General features: G+C 37.6%; 1 protein-coding gene across 29 annotated transcripts in view; it reads right to left on the bottom strand.

The window, feature by feature from the left end:
• PARD3 (par-3 family cell polarity regulator) overlaps positions 1-26,239 on the bottom strand; it is a 685,332-nt gene that overhangs the window by 159,321 nt on the left and 499,772 nt on the right. For 21 of the 29 annotated variants that reach the window (XM_079107657.1, XM_079107667.1, XM_079107670.1 and 18 more), the window contains one exon: positions 946-1,056. The exons of 4 other annotated variants lie outside the window; for them this stretch is intronic. In XM_079107657.1, the coding sequence (XP_078963783.1) occupies positions 946-1,056 (111 nt within the window). Of the gene's footprint in view, positions 1-945; positions 1,057-25,853; positions 25,971-26,239 lie in introns of those variants that run through there. 4 more of the 29 variants (XM_079107666.1, XM_079107665.1, XM_079107663.1 and 1 more) reach the window with 1 other exon arrangement.

Here is a 26,239-nt window from a genome sequence, read left to right as displayed (position 1 = left end):
CATCCCACCTCCAGAAGTATCATAAAACACTGAACTTGACCTCGAGGTTGTTGGCTAGAATCCTAGTTCTGGACAACATTTAGCTTTAAAACTTGATCAAAGCACCAGAAACTCACTTAACCCCAAGATTATTCAAAGTAAAATAGAAATAATGTCACTTGCTTTGGCTACTACGAACATGAAATGCAATGCTACAAAGAGGTGTTCACTGTGAGCCTGGTAAACTCCGATAGCACAAGTGTGAGATTGCTTTCTCATCCCCTGGAATTCTAATGAGGAAATCCTCATCACTTATAAAAGAGATTTTCAATTGGCTGCTTAATGTACCTCTCTTAATCCATTTCATTGGTCTTTGAGTTTTCAACATGGAATGACCCAATAATAAACAACCATCTTTCTGGAAGATGGAATAAAACTAAGTGGAAAATAGCATAAAATGTGAAGATAGTGAAATAGAAGAATTAGGAAATAAGAGTCACATTGGAAAGGAAAACAATGTGGTGAAAAACCACATTGTTAAGCTCTGAATTCTTATTATGAATCAAGAGATTCAAAAGGAGATATAAAAATTCAAGTTATTTTCAAATGAGTATTTCTTAAGTATTACTATCATATAATACAACTCATAGTTCAATGAGGCAGAATTTTAAACATTTTTTTGTTTATTTAAAGCAATTATAAATTCAATATTAATGTGTTCTCCTACCTCCTATGTAAAAGTTCTGAACTAAAACAATTGACATCCACTTTGGCTCATATAAGGGTTTCTTTTCTCTCTCTTAAAAAAAAAAATCTTTCATTACAATATATTCACCTCACAACCATCAGTACTTAGATTGACACAGATAATAAAATGAATGCAAAATATCAACCTTATAAAAAGAAAGCAGAAAGAAAAAACAGAACCTCTTTCTAATGAGGTTTAACAAAATAACTGAAGTCTACCTCTCCTGCTCCTGCTTCATTCGTATTCTTTCCTCTTCTGATGTAAAGGAGTCCTGTATTTTTATTTTACCCGTTTTCTCAATCTTGTCATCTTTTCGATGTTTGCCAAACCTGTTGGTAACAAAAAATTCTAACTTGTCAATATATACAAAATAAGTTTTCTTTCCTTTGTGATAAAGACACATACTCAGTGAAATGTTCCCTTCTTCACAATGAGGGCCAAATGTCTCTTGCCATCAGTATTAATAATTTTGAGTCAGAATATCTCACTCTTTTTTCAACTAGAATATTCCAGAGAAAGCTCTTTGGGAAAATGGCCTCAGTATTCACTTTTCTTTTGGCAAAACAAAACCAAAAATGAGCAATAAGACTTGCAGTTTTGGTTTATGTAACAAATAATAATCCTATAGGCCCAAGTGCTCTGAGTACCTCAGATGGCAGAAGAAAAAGGATCTGCACTGGAGTGAGTTTCTCTCAGGACTAAAGAATGATAATCCACAATCATCTATTTAATAATCTTCCCATAAACAACTATTCCTCTTTATTTTCTTAGCCTGGTTTATTGGAAACATTCATCACAGTTTAAAAACTGACAAACAAGGCCATGTTTGCAAGGTTTAAAGCACAAAGGATAATTTACACTGCTATAATACTTTGAGCTTATTAAATCGAAAGCTTTCAGGCATTCTCATCAAACACTCTCCTAAGTCTGAGGAAAAGCGATTACTGAATGTGACATCTTTGACTTGGAAATCTAGATCTGATCAAAAACAAATATGAGGAACAAACACATGATTGAAAAATGGCTCACAAACTGCTACCGATGGATGCTGACCTCAAGGCTCCTTAAGGAAACACTAACATCATTCTACTCTGGCATGCAAAGTATCCACAAACCTGAAATTCGGTATAAATCCTTTTTCCTGCTGTCATTTTTCCCTATAAAGAGACCATGAAGCCTGTGATGCATATTCTCTATATCCTCAAGTCCTAGTCATCTGTTGAGAGCTTCAGGCTACCTGATATTTCAAACCAGAAATCTTTTACAATTACGCATCTAAGCAAATATAAATAAAGCATATTGTGTATTTCTATCTGAGGAGGAACCAGGAATCTAACTTATGGTGACAATTAAATATCACAAAAGAAAAGAAAGGGATATACAGAAAGTTGACATACAAAAAAGAAAAGAAAAAGATATACAGAAAGTTGACATACAAAAAAGAAAAGAAAAAATCCCCAAGAACTTAAATCTAGAACACAACTTAAATCTATTCGCAAGGGATAAAATACATGCTGTGCCTTTAAAGCTAATAAATACAAAACATTAAAAAAAAAGACTTTATTTTTATCTGTATATCAATAATGCCTCAGAGATAAGCAAAATGATGGGCTTTATGAAATGAATTCATTCACTCATTCATGAATAATTGAGGAATAATGAACAAATATAAAAAATATACTTCCCAGAAACCGACACCTAAAACACAATTTTTATTCATTTGACAAAAATTTATTGAGCATCTACTATGTAGTAAGGACTTATTTATTTAAGGCTATAAGCAGTAACAAAACACATTAAGTCACAGCGACTGTGATAAAGCTTACATTGTAGCTTACAGTTAGGTAACAAATTAGGATGAACCAGATGAGGGAGTACTTGGATACACAATGCTATGGAGCAAATCACAGTGAGTAGGCTAATTCATTTCAGAGAAAGTGATCAAAAATGACCTCCCTGACAAGAAAATATTTGAGCACAGATCTGAGTGAAGTAAGGAAACCAGTCATACTGGAAGAGAGAAGAGAGCAAGTGCAAAGGCACTGAGACACAGGGGCGTGGAGTTTCTTTGAGGTACTATAAGTAAACAACATAGTGAAAACTGAAGAGAACAAGAGATGAGAGGAAATGAAGTAGGCACCAGAGCCCACAAGACTTTGAAGACCACATAGGAGATGAGACCAAAAGGCAATGCAGATTTCCAAATACAGGAGTGACACTGGTGACATATTAATGATACTGGCAACAGTGGGAAGAATATATTGTAAGTAAATCAGGGGAGAAGACTTGGAGAAGAGGTTAGTTTCTGGATATATTTTGACAATAGCACTAACAGGATTTGCTGATAGGGAGGCCAGGGATGTGAGGCAGAGGGAAACCAATAACGACTCCAGGTTTTAACCAAGGAACTTGAAGAGGGGAGTTAATATTCAGGAAAAGATTTGGTGACCCAGAGGCACAGGTGATGTCATAGCCAAGATTCAAGCCACAGTGCCGAACTGGACCATTAATGTGAGAGCCATCAGCAGATACGTGGCATGTAAAGCCATAGGGTTCAGTTTCATCCTTTCTATTCTGCAAAGCTGAGACATCTGGAAGTATAAAGTACATTAATCTCTATCTTCTAGAAGAGTATCAATTCAAATTTTAATATATTTACTTAAAATCATAAACTTCCAAAGGTAAATCATTTTAACTATTTAATGTTCCCATTCATAAATGTCCTTCAAATGGTACAATGTGCCCATAATGACTCCTTTTTTATGACATTGTGCTGGTTCACAATCTAAAAATTACATAAATTCAATGAATTACATAAATTCAATTGAATACATAAATCAATTGAATTACATAAATTCAATCCTGCATCATATTTGAGAAATACTATGCAACAACACATAATGATACAGTATTCATCTGTGCCAAAAGGCACAGTTTTATAAGAAAACAATGTGTATTTGCTCTTTGAGTTAGTAATATTGGGGGGAAATTGAGACAGGTGGATTTTTACATTTTTAAAATAGTATTTATTTACTTATTTTTGCAGTGCTTGGGAGTAGAATCCAGGGCCTCCTGCATGGTATACAAGCACTCTTCCACTGAAATACACCCACAGCCCATTTTTGCATTTTTTAAAAACAGCTTAGATATTTTCATTCTAAACATTGAGTTTAACCATGTCAAAACATTTTTTTTAATGTTTTTTGTCCTGTTTTATGAAGGAAGTTTCAGTTTGTTCACCAAATCTCATATGTACATAAATTCATTCTCTCAACTTTCAGCTTTTTATCTTACATACAAATGACTAGAAGGACAAAAGAGTGAAATCCTGATTTATATTTAAGAATGCATTTTTTCCCATTGTGTTTGGTAGCAAAATATTAGTTACCTATGTCACCTCCTAATCATGAGAATAACTACTACATTATTTGCAAATTTGTAATCAAACTACTATAGAATAATTTCCTTTTTTATATTACAGATTCAAGATTAATGAATGAAAAAGTAAAGAAAGTGTACATAAAATGTTTATAGGTTAACATTTAGACATTTCCCTTAATGCCTGCTTTACTTAATAAATTATGTGATTTCTTTAAGGTATACTATAAAATCGCAGTATATTACTTTATGAGTGAGGCAAAAATGGATCCCTCAGCTCTGATTTTCTTGACAGAATGAAATAAAGACTATAAGTGAAAAGATATGCCAACCATTCTAGTTTGCAAAAAAGAAAAATGAAAGTATCTGTATCCTCATCCACTCTAATTGCCAGCATATTCTACTGGTTTTTGTTTTGTTTTGCTTTGTTTTGGTACTCCCAGTACCAAACCCAGGGGTGCTTTACCACTGAGCTACATCCCTAGCCCTTTTTAATGTATTTTAAGACAGAGTTTCACTAAGTTGCTGTGGCTGGTCTCAAATTTGCAATCCTGAGTTGCTGGGATTGTAGGTGTGCACCATGGTGTCCAGTTTACTGTACTTCTTAATCCATGATTGTTGAATTCTTCCTGAAAAGGCAGATGTTGGTCACTGAAAAACATCAGCTGTGCCAAGTCAGTTTCACAACTGAAATTAGTCATCAGCTTCGAAGATAATCATTCAATAGCAAGATACTTAACAGTTTGGAAAGTATCAATTACTTTTATATTAATGTCTTGTTTTATTTTTACATACTGCATTTTCATTCAACGTACACAAATGGGGTACAACTTTTTGTTTCTATGGTTGTGCACGATGTAGATTCACACCACTCATGCAATCATACATGTACATAGGGTGATGATGTCGGTCTCAGTCCACCATCTTTCCTACCCCAGCTCCTTCCTGCTCTCATTTCCCTCTACACAATACAAAGTTCCTCCATTCTTTTCCACTAATGTCTTTTTAAAGCCATGGATGAGGGACTGGGGTTGTAGCTCAGTGGTAGAGCCAGAGCATAGCACGTGTGAGGCACTGGGTTCAATTCTCAGTGTCACATATAAATAAAGAAATAAAACAAAGGTCCATCGAAAATTTAAAAAAATATATATTTTTTAAAAAGTCATGGATAAATGAAAGTCAACTGGGTAATTTTTTTTTTTTTTTTGAAAAGCGGATCTGGAAATACACTGGGCTCATAGTAGGTCCAGGAAACCAACCCACTCTGAACAGAGAATGGGCGTTTTGCTAATTGCCCCCTGATGAACCCACACAGACATCCCGAGGGGAAAACGCTACCATCACCCAACAGATGTGAGGCTGACAGGCAGAGTGACCACCTACCCTAGTGCCTCAGGAAATCTGCTAGTCACGTTAACATAGGAGAAGCCTTTTAAAAAAATAGAGAAACAAAAGGGAAACATAGAGCTTGAAAAAAAATTATAGGAGAAAACTTGCTTTAGAGGTGACAGCCTGGGGAAAGTATAGAGAAAAACTAGCCAAAGTGACACTGAAGTCTCCTTCACAGAAAGATTCAGTGAATGAGCCTGTCTCAGTCACAGCAGGACTGTAATCATTCTTAAGCACGGGACTTTCTTCATAAAGGATTCAGCAACATTTACCCTCAGCTAAAGTAATCTCAAAGTAATCTGCTAAATGGGTTTTACTATGACACATTATAGATGAACTCATTGCTGTCTACCCCATCAGCCATGTGTCATTACAGTAAACAATGACAGGCACAAAGAGCTCTTGCTGACCAGTGCAAACAGCAAACAAAACCACCAGGAGAGGTTGTTTTTATTGGGGGCCAGGGTACACAGGATTGAACTCAGATGCACTCAGCCACTGGGCCACTTTCCCAGCCCTATTTTGTATTTTATTTAGAGACAGTATCTCACTGAGTTGTTAGTGCCTCACTCTTGCTGAGGCTGGTTTTGAACTTGCTATCCTCCTGTCTCAGCCTCCTAAGCTGCTGGGATTACAGGCGTGAGCCACCACATCCAGCAAGAGGTTGTGGTTTTAAGTAGAAAGAACAGTCACCAAAAATTAACTACCGTTAAGAATTTCATTGCTATTAAACCATTATTTGGGCTTTTAATAAAGTAACATAATTCTCTCTACAGTATAAACACTGCCAAAGTATTTTATCATTTAAAGTGTAATATTTCTACTGCCACTAAAATTAGAGGTCTTAAGGAAAAATTATAGTGAATGATAACACATCCCATCCTGCTATAAATGGGATAAAACTAATATAATTGGTTTTGTAATGAAGGGGCTTTTCCAAATACCACATTTGAAAATATAACATGGTAAAAAGAAAGTCTTAAAAAAATCTTCTGCCATATTTAAAAATGGATGGACAAGATATCCAGAACCAATTAACTTGTAGGATTTGAAGAGTAACTTTAAAAATAAGATTTTCTTCAAAATATTCCCACTGGCATGTCACTGAAATCTGGTATTTCTCACTGCTAATTATCACAGTTTTCAAAGTCCAAGGAAGACTTTACTACATTACTTGCCTGACTATTTACCCTAAGAAATCTGTAAGCTAAATGATGCTGCTTGTCTGGGCAAGAGAACTTAAAATGGTTGGAATATGAATTCAGCGTCAGCTATCAGAAGCCACTTGTACTGTCTGGATGCCAGACTCCCATACTGGAGGACTCAATGGAGGCATGTAACTCAATATTCTGTCCTATATTTTGTCTGTCTTTTCTAAGTATTTGCATTGCCATGATTTATTTTATAGCCTTTTCTCTCCAAGAATTCGTTTTCTCTTTCTGGAATCTTCCAGTTGTTTCTGGTGGATGCATGTGTTTCTAGAGCCATTGCATAACCTGTCTTTGACCACTGACTTCAATGATGATTCTTCCATTTGCCCTAAAGGTCCTCTAGAGATATTAGCTGCCCAGTGAGCCAGTCTCAAGATTTACTACAGTCAAATTATGTACCCTGCGTGGTATCATTCCTGCATTCCAATCCAGTTCTCTGCATAGCCCAGAACACACTGTTCACACAAATCAAAGCAAAACCATGAGGGCTGGGGATGCAGCTCAGTTGTAGAGCATTTGCCTAGTGTGCACAAGGCCCTGGGTTCCATCCCCAGCACCACAAAAAGAAAAGCAAGAGCATGAGCCATTGACATCATTCCTCTGTAGTCCTTCAAGCCATACTTTTCCTAAACAGTCTGTGACCCAAGTTTCTCTAGAAACCTGTCTTCAATTGATTCAGGTACTAACTTTCCCCACATTCTCGGTGTTTTAACTTTTCCTCAACTTATCACTCTCATTTCTAACTCAATAATGAACTGCTGTGGATTTTCTGTAAAGATAAAAAAAAAAAATCTTGCCATATATCTTTGTAAATTCTCTTGCATTCTTGTCTATATTCACTGAATGTTTCTGGAAATCAAAAATTAGAAATTAGTCTCCTAGAACAATACATTATTTTACAGAAGAAACTGAGTACTAGGAGCTGGTACTAGGAGCTGCCCAGTGACAACACGAGTTCAGACTAGAGATTAGGTCTCCTCACAAGTGGTTGAAGGTAGCAGATCTAAGCTTGAATACTCCTACAAGAAAATGAAATTCCACGATCTATGAAGTCTAAGTTGTGTAATTCCTACATAAGACATATAACTGAGTAATGAATGCTCTTTTAATTACTTAATTACATTTAACTGGAATTTATTGAATTCTTATTATGTTCTTTATATCATTAATCACCACTGAGAATGTGAGGGAGGTGTTGTCATCCTCCTGCTGAGCAGGGAGAAGCCTGGATCAAGAAGCACATTGGAATCCAGTGATCTATCAAGTAACAGAACAAGTAGCAAAGCCAGAATTCAGACCTAAGACTTTTCCACCTACACACCTCAGAAGCTTATGAACCAAAGACACTATTGTTTTATGCTTAGAACAGTTGTTTAGTAAAATCTTTGTTTAAATAAATGTGATAAGTTTTGCCATTGCCTGTAGCATTTCAGTCCTGGGGATACTGCTCCTGAATGGAATTTGTCTACAAATATCAGGCATTTGAAGGCCAGGACAAGAACCGTTCCTAATGATTATAAAGGATCATAACACTGCCCACACACCCATTCACAGGACACTGCCAACATTTCTAAATGCAAGGACCCTCCATATGTTAAAATCATCTGTCCTGGTATATGCAAATGCTGTCATGCAGTGGCAGAAGCTCATCACACTGCTCACACTCATTCAGAGAGTGAAATAGCAAGGAGCGTACTTGAGCCATTTGTCTTTTGTAATGCTGTGCTCCTGGTCTCTGGCCATATTTTAAATACTTCAGTCTCCTTTTTACAAATGAAATAAGAAGAAAAAAAAAATAAGTCACTCCTAATATGTCCTTCCTGTGCAGGATCTCACATATTTTAGTGACATTTTAAGAAATCGCTGTCATGAAAGCGCACTGATTTGCTCAGCAGTAGATTGTAGCAACGCTGGATGAATCAGGGAAGAGGAGGCTGATTATGAAAAGCAGAAAGCTCCTATTTAGGCAAAAAAAAAAAAAAAAAAAAATCTTGGTAATCAACAATGATGAGAAGGGAGTCAGAGAAAAAGGGTACATGACAACTTGATAGTGCTTTTTGTAAGATGGGGTACAGTTTTTAGCTGGTAGAGTTTAGCAGGGGTTCTCTTTAAACTTGAGGATCATTATTTGATTGTGCAGTTTTCATCATTGCTAGTCTGATTAGATTTAATAAACCAAATTTGTGTTGCTTGGCATGGAGGGAAAAAGAAATGACTTTTTTCTTCCTTTTTTTTTTTTTTTTTTTTAAAAAAAAGCTCTATTTAACCAAGCCTTAGATGTGCAATGTACCCTTAATGGATAACATATCCTTTTCAGGAGTCCCATTAAATGTCCCTTTAAGTGCACTCTTACCCTGGCATAGCCTTTGCTATCCAATCAAGGATGTGCTGATATACTTTGTAATCTGACACTTCAGAAATCCCAGAAGAATATGGAACAAGGAAATATTAAAACAATAATTGAGGAATTGAAAATAGAGGGGGGCAAAAGGAATTCAGCACAGAATCAATCTTGACTTTATAAGAAACATTGTAAATTCCAAATATGGAAAAGAAGGAAAGAAAAAGTGTGGGAATCAGAAAGAAAGACTTAAAGGGGGGGATCACACACAGTAATCCTTCCAACCACAAGACAAATACATAAATAACTCAAATACTATTTGCAATCTATACTTGGAAGCATCCTAGTAAAATGAGAGCAGATGAGTAGAAGCATACCTTAATTATGAGGTTGAAGCTTTTCAGGTATCTGTTCACAGATCACATGACATGCTTTCTGGGGCAAATAAATTCCCTCTTTGTGAAAAGAGGTCAATTACTAATTACTGCTCTATACCAGGTTTTTATAAAGCTTGCCATGCCTTACCACTTTTTTCCAAATCAGATCCACACAGGTAATCAAACCATACTGACTCCATAACCCCTAACATCCAAATGCAAATAATATGCAAATTATATTTTCTTTCTTCCTTAACTACACTGACTTTATTACAATATATACATACATGCAGACACGCACAACACACATATACATTCATATGTACTTACACACAGCAAAAACAACACATGATTCTGATTTTTTTAAATGCTTAATTTGGCAATGAAATCAGCCATGTCCACTTAAAATGAGAGTGCCTTTCATGCGACTCCTTCTCTGGATCCTTTCTCCACCACCATGCTCCTAATTCTTGTTCTGTTCACTTTAATGCATTATTGTTTCATAATACAATACTACAAATTGCAAATTACATTTGGCTCAAGGAGTGATTATGAAAAATACTATCACTGCTGCCTTTGCTCGAATAACTCTGATAATAATGAGAGATTGATTGAGCTCGAAGCAGCACAAGTGATGAGAAGGGTCAATTTGAGCATTTCTATTAAGCTTCTTTTGTTAAACCCAACACTTTGCCAGGTCAGAGGCAAATAATCATACCCTACATCTGGTTTCCATGGTTTTCCTTTTCCTAAGACATCAGAACAATTTAGTAAGTGGTCTTGCCCCGAAGGCAGTCCCCACAAGAAATGCTAATGAGACCCAAGTCACAAAAATACATCCATTTAAAAGGGCACTTGAAAGAAAAAAAAATAATAAAAGGTAGAATGATATTTTACTACACACCTTTTTCTGTAGGACAAAGAATAAGGAGTATTTAGTAACAAAGATAATCCTAATAATTCCTGTTGCCATCTGCCTTTCTGATACTCAAATTGGTATCCTGGTTCGAAAGGTTCATGACACTACACAAATATATGCACAAGGTATCTTTTTAAAAATTTCTAGTTAGGAATATTCACTCTCAGTTAAATAGGCACTGTGAATCAAATTACATGTTTGAACTACTGATACAAAGCGATATGTTAGTTAAAGCAGAAACACTTTCAAATGCCTCCTTATTCTCATATGTTTATAGAGCAGGCGGAAGTCACAAAGAAAGATATTATGGTCATTGAAGTTTCAAAAGAAAAAAAGTCTCAGACTTTTTGTATAGCTCCTGGAAACTTCGAAAGATGAAAACTTCCCCAAAGATCTCATTATCTATGAAGTTAAGATGTCAGTCAGCACTTTTTTCTGTCGATTATAGGAAACAATTTCTGTTGATTCACAGTTCTTAGAGAATGCTCTCTATAGAGTAAATTAAGAGGTGCAGATTCTTGTTTTTTTTTTAATCTTTAACTTGATTTGCATATTCAGATTCTACTTTCAGGAGCTAATGTGCTTTCCAAGGCCCAAAAGGCCAGTGCTGTGGCAAATTGTCAAGAACTAGAGGCCACATCTAACTTTTGAAACTGGGAGGGCAAGCAGAGCCCCCCGCCCCAAGAGGCAACAGGTCCCCAAACCCAGATGCAGATGCCTACTGTCTGCTTGAATTACACCACCTTCTTAAAAAGCAAGGGGCTGAGAAATCAGTGTCTTCACAGCATGTCCTGGTTTTGGGACACCTGGTGAGAGCAGCAGTTCTTCCCCAGGCAAGTTTCTACACTGTTCTGGTCTGTGTTTTCTCTCTACCAGGATGCACAATATTATACATTATCAATGACTCAGCTGTGGTTAAGAACCCAGCTGGGAACTAAGATCCAGAATCCTGGCATGGTTCCAGGGATGGAGCAACAAGGGGTAAGAACAAGGAGATGTGTTTCCTGTCTCAACTCAAACCCGCAGGCCCCTCACGTGAAAGGGAACATGAAATTCGACAAAATGTCAAACCACCACATTCTTCCTTATTTGACTAAATAGTTCAGCAAGTGTTCAAATATAGAACTTGTTGATTTGTGCACTGGCCTGGAATTCCTCTCATCCCAAGTCATTTCCATCTTCTCAGAGCTGTCACATCTGCACTGCATGCTGTGTGGTCTCAGATGCTAGGCCTACTTGCTGGCAATCACAAGCAAGAAAGAGGTGCTCCGTGAAAGCATGTAGTGTCATCCAAAACATCATTCTGGAACTAGAGGCAGTGCCACTAATATCATTCTAAAGGTTCAGTCTTCCCCACTTACAGTTGCTTTTATAGGCTATCATTATGTTGCTTTCCTGGCTACAGTTTAAAACTGTCTGTTCTTAACTAGTGTGTATAATCATGGTGTATTAGTGAACCTAATATCATTGAGGACGGTATGTACATAAACTCTCAAGAGTGGAAATGACCCTTGTGTGGTGAAGGGTTTCAGAATACCTACCTAGGAAAAAGAAGAATAAGGGAAGAAAACCACCAAGAACCAACCAAATAATATGAACTAACAGATGGACAGTACCTTAAAAGTTCAAAAGGCTAACTTACAAATTTGTTATTAAAATTAAAAGTGAAGAAAGTGGAAATTAGGTAACTGAGCTGATGTGGAAGATAGGTACAAGAAGAGGTGGTGGGGCTGGGCTGGGTAAGGTGAGTAGCAAATCTAAACCCCTAAATCTCTCTACTCTAGCACACTCTTCACCCTCTAAGATGTACCTCAACCCTTTTGTACACCTAAGGTTCTTCATGTTGACTTACACATCAAGAGTCCATGAAGTAACATCTTTGTTATGCTAACATTAAAAATATACTTTAAAAATAATCTCTGCCAAAGAACATTGAGTAATCTAAAACCAACTAGACCGTAAATAAATTTGAAAATGGTAAATAAAATTTTGACCCTCAAACATCTACCAAAATGCATGGTATGCTGTTCCTTGACACAGAATAATAGTCAATACATGCTGCTAATGGATAGTTATGAAACAATCCAACATAAAAATATCAAAGCATTTGGGTAACATCTGAAGACCCGCAACTCAGCTCCAAGTTATCCATCTCAGCTGAGATCGGGCAGCAGTAGAGTTTGTCAATCTTTGCACTGTTGAAATTTGGGGTAAGGGTCCCTTGCAAGGCAGACGCTCTTATCCATCAAAGAAATTTAGCAGCCTCCATAGCAGTAGCACCCCTTTCCTATTTGTGTCAACCAAAGAAGTTGCCAGACATTGACAAACACTCACAAGGGGCAAAACTCTGGAAATTAAAAACCACTTGGCTAGGGTTTAAGACATTATCTTCATTATTACAAAGAATAAGATGAGTGAAGAAACAGTAGTAGACATATCAATTTTCATCCCCCAAAAGATGTATATATTTCAGGATACTAAGGAGAGAAGTCTCTTTATACTAAGATGGTTAGAGTTGAATGCAGATGACCATCTAAATCCCAGAAGACAAGATCTGGCATAGATACACAAAACATGATCTAGCATGCTAAAACAAGAATACATTATGAGGTGTTTCCATAAGGTACCAAAGTCAGTCAGTACAATCAATATACCATGATTAAGTGCTCACTTCAGCAGCACATATTCTAAAATATATCATGATTAAGAGCCTGCCCCCCAAATCAGAAAAACAAGTGTGGTTACTTGATATGTGACAAACAGCACTACTAAATAATAAAAATACTATTTTAAAAAGTTAGTAATAATAATTAAGAGCTATCATGTTTAAAACCATATAGCACACTGCTGGCAGAAATCAATGCTCAATACATAATGGACAGTATTTTCTAACTAGAGTATATATCCATTCATCCTCCATTTCCAGGTAGCTACTCCAGGGTCCCTATGTTTGGAAGATTGTGATCATTTAAGTGGTAGATATAATATTTGCCACCTTATGTGGTATACTCCCTCTCCTTTGGTTAAACCAGAATAACCTGGCCAGCAGTGGTTAATCTCGGCTAGCACAATGGCGTAAGGATGAAGAGCAGCCTGGAGCTATGAGGTAGTTGTGGCTTCAGGCCTCTGATGGTTGAATTCAGGCACCTGGCTTCAGAAACCATGAGGTGAAGAAAAGACTTCTTAGCATCAGGTGATGCACAGCAGATTCTGCTAGCTGGTACCCAGTATTCGATCTCTTCTTCCTCCTATCAGACCCCTGAGTTTACTGGGTGAGAAGATACACTTTACTTGAGATAAAATGACATTGTCCAGTCCACTAGAAACAGGAATAAAAGACAGAAGGCGGCGGTTAAGAGCACAGACTTGAGTCAGAATCCTGGGTTCACATCCTTCTTTTTTTTTTTTTTTGCTGTGCTGGGGATTGAACCCAGGGCCTTGTGCTTGTAAGGCAAGCACTCTACCAACTGAGCTATCTCCCCAGCCCTTGTTTCTCCTCTTAATGACTTTATGACAAACAGCTATAGGACTTGTTTAATCTCTTTATGCCTCAATTTACTCTTTGGTCAAATGCAACCATCCTTACAGATTTATTGTGAGGATTAAATGAATTATATATCACTGTGTCCTGGCACATACAAGCACTCAGTAAATAGTAACTATTTTATTATTACTGTTAAACTTAAATTTCTGGTTCACGAAATTGATAATAGGAATTTACACAATGAAACTGACTTAGTTTTTTTCCCCTTCCTCTTCTTTCCTGCTGAGAATGCTGACAAGATTACTAGAGATGTAACCATGAAGTGACACTGAAGACAGAAATATGTGTTGAGACAGTCATGTTTAAAGGAGCATTACTTGGAATAACCTAGTGTCCAATGATGGATGAATTGAGAAACAAAGTGTGGTATATACATATCATGGAATATTATTCAACCATAAAAGGACATTCTAATGTGCTAAATAGGACTGCAACCCTGAAGACATCACACTAAATGAAATCGACCAGTGATAGAAAGATAAATACTGTGTGATTTTCCTTACATGAGGCACCTAGAGTAGTCAAATTCATAGAGACAGAAAGTAAAATGGTGGTCTCCAGGGGTGGGAGAAGAGGGAAATGGGGAGTTAGTTTTATGGGTACAGAGTATCACTTTTGCTAGATGAAAGTGTTTTGGAGATGGATGATGATGAGGGTTTGCACAACAATGCAAATGTACTTAATGCCACTGAACATACACATTTTAAAATGATTAAGATGACAAATATTATGCTGTGTATTTTACTACAATAAAAAATATTAAAATACATATTCAGGATGGTTGAATAAAAAGAAGGTAGTGACACTGATAACAAACTGAGGCCACTACAAAAAGCCAGACTTCTTTAAAACGAGAGAAACCCTGGTCTGCTTAAGCTGTAGTTTTGCACGTTGGTGCTACAACTGAAATGACTGCTTGCAGATACAGTCATGGAGATAAGGAGACAAGAAGAAGTGTCTCTTTTCATATGTTCAGCTTCCCAGTAAAAGAGAGTGTTTATTTGCAGCATCTCTATAATGATCCTATTTTCAGGTCACTATCATACCAGCTCAGTCCCACGGTTCCTGGAAACTAATTTTCTCCTCAAGATGTTGTCCTAAAAGTCAACCCAGGTGGCAAACAGAGGGCAGGGAGGAGCCAATAGCCTTCCATGGGTGTAAGAGTGGAATTAATTGAAGCAACTGAAAATAACCACCACAGTGAAGCCTCATCTATTCAGCCCAGAGCTGCCCTTCCAGCTGACAAGCACTCTCACTATTGAAGACAACAGGCCATGAGTCAGAAGTGATTTTCATTTTCTCCTCATTGTTGCTGATGCTATTTGGATACTCACCATTTGGTGAGTAGACACCACTACCCACCCTTCTATTATCTTGGTTGTTAATAAGTGTTTTCTCTATAATTAGACAGCCAATCAGCTGCATGGATACATAATCGTGGAAGATAGTGCTAAAGAAAAAGGTCCATTGCTCACTGTACTAAATGGAAATGATATGAAAATTCTGCATTAGTGACTTACAGAACTTCCATCTCACAAACAAAAATAATAATATTCAAAGGAGTTCATGTTGTCATTCTAAATAGGGGTCTACTCAAAGAGAAAAAGAACTTTGAGAATATAAGATAGTAACGTCTGAATAGATAAAATTATACTGGAATGTAGAAACTTTTCAGAAGAGTTTCATAGGAAAAACATGTTTTCTACTTGTTCATTAAAATTGAGAAGGAAGATCTAAAACCTTAGTAGAAACTCATTTAAGTTTCCACGGCTATCTGTTAACAAACAAGATAGTTACATTTTCTAATTTTTTAAAAATAACACGTGGTTCATAATATTTTACTACTGAAAATTAAAAGAATCAAAATTGTGTCACAAAAGGAAATACATATAAGTCTATTACTGTTCTGGGAAATACATTTCTAGACAGAAAACTATTTAGATTTTTAATGCATCAACAATAAAGTACATAATACAGAGAATGATTTGTGAAATTAAAAATGCAAGTAGAAAATAATTAAAAGTGTTTTAAAAGATGCATGTAAGAAGAACACAGTCATGGAGTCCTTTAGAAAAAGCCAACAAGCTAAAATCATGAACATGTTCAATATACCAATTTCAACTGTCTACATAAAGCATCAATATTTTGAATACACCAAGCATTCTATTATTCTTTGGGAGTAGAATACAAAAGACAAATACTGTGGCCATGAAAAAGAAAGATATCTGCAACTCATATTTGTTACAATTTTTTGAGGTAAAAGGAAAAGAGGCACTCACGAATCCTGGGAAAATAGGCCCTGAGAAAACAGTCTTAAAATGTAAATACTGATTTGTATTTTTATTTTTTACAGCACCAAGGATCAAACCCAGGGACTTGTGCATACAAGATAAGTACTCTACCACTGAACAGCCCTCCCAGATCCAGGACTCTGATTATATAGAGGTTAAATATCACAATTATTCTCTTTCTTTTTTTGTACTGGGAATTAAACCCAGGGGAGCAATACCACTGAGCTACATCCCCAAACCTTTTTCTTTTCCATTGTGAGATAGGATCTCATTAAGTTTCTAAGGATCTCACTAAATTGTTGAGGCTGGCCTTGAACTTGCAATTCTCCTGCCTCAGTCTTCCAAGTTGCCAGGACTATAGGCTTATGCCACCATGCATGGCACACTTTTTCAAAAAAGGTTTTCAAAAAAGATTAGCCTAACTTTGATGAAACAAGCTATTTATCTAAATTAAACATTTAAATTAAACATTTAGATAAATTAAATTAATATGACCTAAATATTTTTGTTGTGTAAACATGAGGGAAGTTCAGAACAAAGCAGCTAATTTAGAATCTAATGACATCGGGGCCCTTAACCCACACCTGCCGCTGGGAAGGTCACATGCTGGACAGTAGCACAACTGCCAACACAAAAGAGAAAAGAAAAACAGAAAGCAAAGGATAAATTCTCTCACCGCTGAAGGTAAGACATGAGTCATAGTCAACAAAACCCAGGTCATTACATTTATTTTGCTACCAAGTTGTATTTTGGCAATAGTTTACTTAAAATATATTCTTCATAACCTAAATTCTACAATCCTTGTTCAAAAATCTGCATTGAGATTAATACATCACTTAGTATGTCATTTCTACTGCTCAAAAAATGTGGAAATTTGGCATTGGTTTTGTGTCTATGTGTAGGGAATGTTGGTGAAAAAAGCTTTACTTCTTAAGTTAATTAACTAGCATGTAATGTTCTCAACTTGGAACAAACCTTGGCATAAGAGACTACACTGGCATTGTAGAGAAACACTATTACTCAGCAGTGGGCAACCACTCAAAGCAGGCTCAGTGGCACCACTGACTAATCACTCGCACACAGCCAAGGCCAGGAGCAGGTTTCAACCTCTCAACAGGAGTACTATTGACCACATCATTCTAATTTAAAAAATAATGTAAAATAAAAAACATCCTTGTTCTAATGGCTCTTATGACCACCCTCCTGGTTTTCCTCCTCTCTTTGCAGCAGCGTCTCCTCAATCACTAATGCCTCCTCCCACCATCTGGATCCCTGTCCTGTACTGGCCCCCCATATTTGTAGGGGACTCAGATTCCATGGCCTTCACCTGCTGTCCCTCCCCACTTCCCAGGCACTCTCTTCCAGGAATAGAGTCATGGTTTCAAGAATCACTTTACCTGTCTGGAATCTCTCATCTACTCATCTGTCAACTCCATTTAGATCTATCACATTTCCTCCACACTGACCTCCTCCAGTGTCTTTCAGTCAGTGTGACTATCCACCCAGTTGATCAGGCCAAAATTGTGAGATTTCATACTGTTATTCTCCCTTGTTATTTATTTATTTTTTCTTCTATATCTAATTAAATTAGATTCTACTCTCTGTCCCGTGGTCACCATGTACGGCTACAACTGCAATAGCTACCTAGCAAGAGTTCCCAGCCTCACCAGAATCCTGCCCTTTAGTTCACACTATGCAGTGCAGTGAGAGAAATATCTTAATTTTTCCAAAAACTTATTATCAAGCCATTCTCCTTGAATGTTTAACCAAGGTCCTTAGGATATGGTCCTGGGTTATTTATGAGAAGCCATCCTGCCTCTCCAAGTTCACTCTAGACAATTTCTGCATCAAAACTATTTTTTTCAAGTTGTCTGGTGTAACATGCTAAGATATAAAAGTTGATTTGGTGGTACTCACCTAGCATTTTTTTAATCAATGAAGAATAGTAACAGCAGCAGTAGGTCGTATCTAGCTAATGCTTGCTCAGTAGCAGCAGCAATTCTAAGATGCTTTTCTATGGTAATTCTAGATTCAAAACAACTCTGAGGGGTAGGTGCACATGGTATGCGTATTTTACTGAGAAAAAAAAAAAAAAAAAAAAGAGTAAAGCACAAAGAGATCAATGTGCCCAAGATTCCAGGGTAACCATATAGCTGAGATTTGAACTCAAGCAATCTAACTTCAGAGTGTAGGCTCTTAACCACTATGCTACATACCTGTTAACGAAATACAACAGGCCTTACGTACAGAAGGGCAAGTATTTCAAGAAATGTTTATTTTAGTTATTGGTGCATGCTCACTGGGTTGCAAGGTAAGAATGTTTTTCTTACTATGCATGATATTTTTTTAAAAATTTTTGAATCTCACTGATTTAAAATACTTCTTTCCTTGAACATTTCCTTCAGAGAGAGAATTCAAAACATCTTTGAGATCTCAGTTTTAAAGTCATTTTTCTGGAAGAAGACAATCTCTCTAGTCTGATCTAGGCCCACATCCCCCTTTCCCAAGTCTCCCTGGAATGGGGCATGCTCATCAATAGGTCAGTGCCTATCATTTCTCACTATATCCTGACCCCTGCCACAGTGCCCAGGATGCAGTGGGTATCCTAATAGATTTCTGTTGAATATATGAAGTGGTTTTATCTCCCAATTACTAAAGAAAAAAAATCATACATACTCTAAATCAAGGCTTGAAGAAAACAACAATAAATCCACCTGCTCATCATTACAAACAGTTTTTGCCAGGTGAGTGGGAAAATACTCAGAATTTATCTTACTGGCCAGGTGATATTTTTGTGCAAGGTAGGCAAAATGTTCTATGGATGCATCTATCTGCTGTGCTTATTCCAGAGTTACATAGCACTACAACTGACGGGGTGGGACAGAAGCAGGGAGTGGATATACAATGAATCTGTTCTCTTAAGAAGCAATCAGAGAGCTGTGGCTGTGGCTGTGGCTCACCTAGGCAGGGTAGGCACTGGGTTCCATTCTCAGCACCACATAAAAATAAAGGTATACTGTGTCCACCCACAACTAAAAAAATATATTTAAAAAAAAAAAAAGAAAAAGAGGCAATCAGAGTAAAAGTCCAAACTTAGTCCTACAACAGGTAACTGGTCTTTCCTGCCAAAAGTATCTGGGTCATACACTGAATCAGACAACACTTCACAAGCTAAAGGCTGCTTTGATTTCCCATCTGTAGTGTGTCTCTGTCAACCTGCAAAGGAGCAGTAAAAGTTAATCTTTAATAAGTCACTCATCAAGGGCTGGAATTTGATTGCCCATCAGTAGGATTACTGCTCATTTGCAAACAAATATACCTGAATGGGGAGGCACATCACGCCAACTTTGTCAAAGGGCAACCACCTTTCCCCTGCTGTGGCTAGGGCAACTCGTAGGCAGCAGAATATTCTGCATAATTGATCATCAATGCTTTGCCACTGTGCTTCAAGCAACATCAGGCAGTTGGTGATGCTATGCTCTTGAGAGAGTATCAAAGGCAAATCCCCACCTCTTCAGAGTACTTATTCACACTTAAAGCTTAATGTCTTAAAACTAACTCTTCCAGAATCAGCCTATACTCAAAGTAGATGTCATCATTTTGTTTCCTCAAAGAAATGTTTTCAGTACTATATATGAAATTAAAAGTTTTTAAAGAAGGAAAGAAAATAAACTTGAAATTGCAGGGATTCTAAACTTAAACTGGGGGTGCTTTCCTAATGGCTAACATCAATGAGGAAAAGCTGGAATTGGCTTAAAAGTTATTTCCCCTGCACAACAGTTAGAGAAAACTTGAAAAAGGCCAGGTTTGAGGATGCCAGACAGATCTGGGCAAGAGACCCCAAGACCAACAATTGAGGGGTAAAGCCCTGGAAAGGTGAGCCATGGTTTTGTGGGGTAATCAAAGATCAGGCAATGTTGTGATCTGGGCAGCACTGCCAGAGCACAGGTGAAGGTGGAGAGGAAGACACCTCAGAGGCATGTCAAGAAGGTCAGGACTACAAACATATTCTGAGGAAGTGACCTCAAAATTTAATAGGGAAAAATGAGAGAGAACAGTGGTGGTACAAAAATCTAGATGCAAGAAGGGATGAAGTAAGAAATGGATAAGTGGAGTATTAAAAAGAGGAAAAGAATTAGAGCAGTTATAGGATTGAATAAGGCCACCTTGAAAGAGGGGAGGAGAGCGAGCATATATTTTTTTTTATCATCATCATCATTAGTTTTCTGGAGTAGGAACTTTGCTATCATATGTAGTACACTGAGTTAAGAGGAAAAGGGATATGGCAATTTGGTAATTTCTGAACTAATAATAAAATTCTTAAGAATAGTTTGGAGCTGGGTGCAGTGGTGCATACCTATAATCCCAGCAGCTCGGGAGGCTGAGGCAGGAGGATATCAAGTTCAAAGCCAGCCTCAGCAAATTAGGGAGGCTCTAAGCAACTCAATGAGACCCTGTCTCTAAAAGACAAAAAAGGGCTTGTGATAGGTTCAGTGCTTAAGTGCCCCTGAGTTCAATTCCTGGTACCAATAATATAATAATAATAATAATTTGGAAGAAGGGTTGGAGGTGTAGTTCAGTGGTAGAGCACTTGCATAGCATGCATGATGCTCTAGGTTACATCCCCAGCATTGCAAAAATAAATGAATAAATAAATGAATAAATAAGAACAATTCGAGGGAGAGAAAGAACCACAAAGAAAGCTACAGAAACCAAGTTGGAACAAAACTTAAAAATCAGGTTCAAAAAATACTAACTTTACATTTCTAAGGTAGCAATAAAAATCTGTTTTATCACAGATTGCACAATAGCAGTGCCACATCACCTGGTAAATTTCATAGCAATATTGGCTCCTGCAGATTTGGGGGAAGGGACCAAGAAGACTCGGCTGGTGCATAGTGCTCAGGAACACAGTCCTAGAGGTTGACCAGTATTCAAATTCCATGTGGCTCTACCCTTCAATTATGAATTATGGTGTGACTTTGGTAAGTTAGTTCACTCTTGGGCCTTTTCTGTTTTAGTTTCTTTATCCACCAGTATCAAAATGCAATGGATGCTTACTACCAGCTGTAGTAAGCTACATGAGGAATGCTTTTTCTCCTTAGGAGTGATAATGACCACCATGTCACCGAACAAAATCAGAAGCATGGGCTAAGAAGTGATAATGGATAGTGCTATAAAATGAATTAGAAGGCTGGAATATAATAAGTAGTTAAAGCAGTTCATTTCAAAGTCTCTGTTACTGTGTATGAATAGAGAACGTAAAGATTTCTAAAGACTAGAACTGTTATGAGAGAATGTAAGGTACAATATAAATATTACAAATATTATGGGAGGAGAAACTAAGGAGGTGAGGTTGTCATCACCCTGTCAATCCACACTTCACTGAGGAGTGCGTCAGAGGATTCCAAGCTGCAGGAGTGGGCTGGCCCCAGATGCTTCAGCAGTGTGTAGATCCCAGGCCAGCAGGAGAAATAGAAAGCTGTTGAGTGACCCCTGACGGTAAAGCAGAGGTGGCAGGTGAACTGCCTCTGCCTATGGCTATGGCTTCAAAGCAGAAGAGGCCTTAAACCAACTCACTCACACAGCTTACTTCTTTTAGGGACGAATCATACCCCCATCTCCTAGACCCTGATATTCTGAGTCCATGCAAAACATTCATAGTTCAATGTTAGTTAGCACTGACTAGGCAAGTCTGAGGTGGGGCCTCTGATTCTGCTTTTCTTTTTTCTTTTTTTTTTTTCCTTAGTTGTTAATGGACCTTTATTTTTTTAATTAATTAATTTATTTATTTATTATTTATTTATGAGCAGTACTGAGAAAGAGAAAAATAATGCCCCAAAGTGGGATACAACAGTGGCAGGGAGTGCAATTTGCAATTCTGGATTGATCCCTCTAATAAGCTGACACTTGAGTACTGTTAAAGGTAGACAGTGAACCCATGGATATCTTAAAAAAGAATATTCCAGGGGCGGGATGAGCAAGGGCAAAGATTCTAGTGGACTGGGTAGGCTCTGGGAAAAGGAGGTCAGTGTTGCAGACCAAAGTCAGGAAAGGAGAGGGGGATGGTAATGGGGTCAGAAAGGATGTGGTAGGGGGGAATCTTGTGGCCCCCAGCAGATGACTTAAGTATTTCACTTTTAGTCTGAGTGACTTGGAAGGCTTTGGGGGCAGGGGTTGAACATTGTGACATTGGGCTATAGTGGTAAGAATATAGCTTGGGGAAAAAAGAGTAGCAGGAGGGAGCATAGCTCAAGGGCTACTGACCAAATTGGAAAGAGAACAGGCCGAGAGCTTGGACCAAAATATTCCTAGATGCTATATTAAGGCTTGTCTATTTACCCTCTTCCAGTTAATTTAGAGGGTTGTCCATTATTACATCTTGGCCCACATTTCTGATTTTTTGGGTGATGCGTTGGTCATTAGTGATCACTGTGTCAGCAGCGTGGAGACTAAAACATCCTAGGATTATAGATAGGGGTTGAAAACAGACCAAATGGGTTTTGCTTTTGTACATTAACAAATCAAATTCATGGTATAAGGAAAAAAAAAAAAAACAACAACAGTCAAGGATTACTCTGTTTTGGAATTAACCAAATGAATAAACAAGTCTCCTATTATCTGAGACAGGGAAGACAAGAACAGCTCAGGGAATATCTAGGACTGAGGTGGGAGTGTTTAATATTTCAGCAACCAGGTCAACATTCATGAGAATGTCAAGATGACTGGAATTAGAGAGTTAGAGTTAGAAGAAGATGCACATGAAGGAGATGAAAACTTGGAAGTCATTTGCCTGTAGATTGTATTTAGGGCCCAAAGGTTCTGTTTCCTGAGCACATTCCTGTTATTCAGGAAAGAAGAGGAGAAGGGGACTAAAGACAGCGCTGGGGGTACCCCAGTACCCAAAGAACAGAGAATGAAACAGAATTACTAAAGGAGACTAAAATGGAGTGGGCAGAGGAAGGAGGGGAACCCAGCAGAGATATCCTAGAGAAGAACAATGATCAACATAGGAAGCACTGCCAATGAGATGAGGGAGGGGGACAGACAGATTTGCCAAGGCGGAGGCCATCAGAGACCAGGAGAGAGGAGCAGATTTTATGGAGCAGAGACAGGACAGAGTTCAAGACAGAATAAAAAAATAGAGCAAACAGAAATGTACCCAAGGGTTTGTTATAAAGTGGAGGAGAGAAAATGACATCATAGTTGGAAGGGGAATTTTTTTCTCTACAAGAGGGAAAATAATCACAGGGCGAAGGACGCTGTGGTTGATCCAGTAGCAAAGAGCAATCACTGATGATGCAGGAGAGAGAAGGAATTGCAGAGGTAGGAAAAAGGGAAGAGGATCCGCAGGGCTTTCAGGGGCCTGGCTTTAGCTCAGAGCATGGATTAAAAATAAAACAAAACAAAATGCAAGTGAAAAGGTCAACAGCAGACATGGTTATATCCCTGTGATTTGAAATTTAATCTGATTTTACTCTTTTGTTTCTAAATTGGCTATTATTAAACATAGGTCAGAAGAAAACCATCCAACATTCAATTATGTCAGAGGTCACTTCCCCAGGGAATTCTTTAAAAGCCTAAAGGGTAAAATGATTACCTTTATACAATAATTTGTGGTTGGCTAAAAATATATTTTGGAATAATGTGTATTTGATCTATCATATTTAATGTACAAGAGAGAGGGCCTCAAATGATAACAAATGAAAACATTTAGAGAGAATATCTCCATTATATGTTGTGGTGAATGTCATTAGCCAAGCCTGTCTTCCAGTACATTTTTCAACAGTGTGATAATATTTATTTACCCTATGTTATTAGAAACTGAATAGTCACTAGCCTTCAATTTTCACATCAATTGCAGAAAAAAAAGATTCCATTTTCTACACAGTCTAGAATTGAAATTGACTTAGCATCTCGGAACTGTCAAAAATTTCTTTTACGAAAAGGTTTGCTTTACAGAGACTTTAAGTGTCATCCTTGACACTTGTCTTCTATATTCACGCCGCAGGTCTGTGGAAAAGAAACGGTAGAGAACGTCAGAAAAGGTCTTAGAAAGGCTCAGCCGTCATGCTCTGTGCCTCCTCCAGCGTCCTTTGCAGTCAGCCTCAGCGCTCTAGATGTCAGGGGGTCTCTATTTAAAGTGCTAACAAGGAAGAGACGAATACTTGAAAAATATGATATCAGCTACCCCAGAACTTGTCTTTGCTATCAGGTCAGTCTGACACTTATTTTCCAGTGTTAAAAAAAAAAAAAAAGGAACCTCTGTTTCAATTAGAAATAAAAGATGCATATTTTAAGCCCTTGGGATTTACAAATTCAAAATGCAGTCTAAGGAAATCTCCCAGGATATGCATTTATAAAACAGAGCTATTCTCTGTCCAGGTAACAAATAAGAAAACAAAATCATGCAAAATTTCTTTACAAGTTCTTTCTTTTCATTGCAAAGTACTGCTCCTGTGTTTCACTTAGAGAGGCATAGTCTTCTACATATTTCTTTTAACTGCATTCCTGAAATCCCCCAACAGATTGCATAGGATGCCATTCAATTTTACCAATGTGAAACTGGTCACATTAACCCACATGGCAATTAAACCCAAGTCATGAAAAACTCCAAGCCCTCATATTTCTGACAGGAGCAAATGAGTAGAGTCACGTGTACCTCCTCTGAATACAGGTGAGGATTTTCCCCCAATGGAGTGGGATAAGGGAAGGACTGCAAACCATGGCCCAGTCCAAATCGTGTTAAATCCTTCTCAGAGACAACTCAATTCCATAGACCCCTTATTAAATGGTTTTCATTTTCACATTAATTTTTAATTAGGATGCCATTCTAACATTCTCAGGAAACAGAGCTAACTAAAAAAATCTTTGAAATCCTGAGGGGCCATGAATAATGGAGGGATTGTGAATTAAGGCTTCTTGGAAGGCAGGCAACTTTCTTCCACAGTAAATACTCCACAGTTTGAGCTCCACCTACACTAACTAGCCTTTGGATGTGAAATTGGAACACTTGGTCAGGCAGACTCTTTCCAGAAACATCTATAAAAGAGGGTACACTCTTATGACTTGCAGTCTCAGCAGACCTTGGGATTACTATTTACCAAAGTAGCTCTACTTTTATGCACTGAGAGAACTTGCTGGTTCAGCCATCCCAGAGCACAGAAATTTATTTTCTCAATCCTTTGTTTTTTGTCTAAACGTTATAACCCATATAAGGACTAAATTTGTCAAAAAGACACCTTTAGACTGGACCTTTTGGTCACTGATCTTTATTCTGTTGCATTTCAACCTGGATGGGTGACCTCTGCAACCCACACACCTCATTGCCTCTGTCCTGTTCATTCTCCACTGTCTGACCACCCGAAGCCACCATGTTACACAGGAAACCAAACCAGTGGTGATACTTTGCATAATCTTGGAAGCACTGATTCTGACATCCAAATGGTATATGCTGATGATTTCTGAATACGCCAGCAGTCAGGACTATGGTTTTCCACTAAGAAAAGGGGCTGATTAAAAATATGTAGGAAAAAAACCTTTGTCTCTGACTTTTGAAGCAGTCATTTAAACCCCCAAGCTTGAAATCATGATAAAAAAAGTTCCAAATTGATTAATATGGAAATCACTAAACCATCAAAACTGCTGATGTCATAAACAAAATTCGTCAACAGAATTCATTGAAAGTAAATTTATTGTTTGTTTTAAAAAACAACTGTGTAACACGTGCTGCTCATGACATTTTTGAATCTGGTTTGTTGTTCATCTCTTCTCAGGCTTCAGTTTGGCAAGGCTAAATGAGAAACACGGTACAGACACACAGTTAGTAAGCACGAGTAAGGAAGCAACAATAACACGTGTTTGCTATTCTGTCAAACCTGAGATGTGCCACCCAAACAGTAGTGAAGTTTTAAGATCTGAGCACGCTCCTTGTATTCTGAAAATGATTACATCTTTAAAAGGAAAAGCTAGTGGTATATCTGATTTCACCCAAAAGAGGTTTCAGACCAAGTTATCTATTTCTTCTTACAGAACTGAATAAAACAATGTGGCAGGGGTCCG

Source organism: Sciurus vulgaris, assembly GCF_902686455.1.
Source record: "Sciurus vulgaris genome assembly, chromosome: 12".
Lineage (NCBI taxonomy): Eukaryota > Metazoa > Chordata > Mammalia > Rodentia > Sciuridae > Sciurus > Sciurus vulgaris.
The sequence above is the reverse complement of the archived record's forward strand: the minus strand, read 5'-3'. Positions and strand labels throughout refer to the sequence as shown.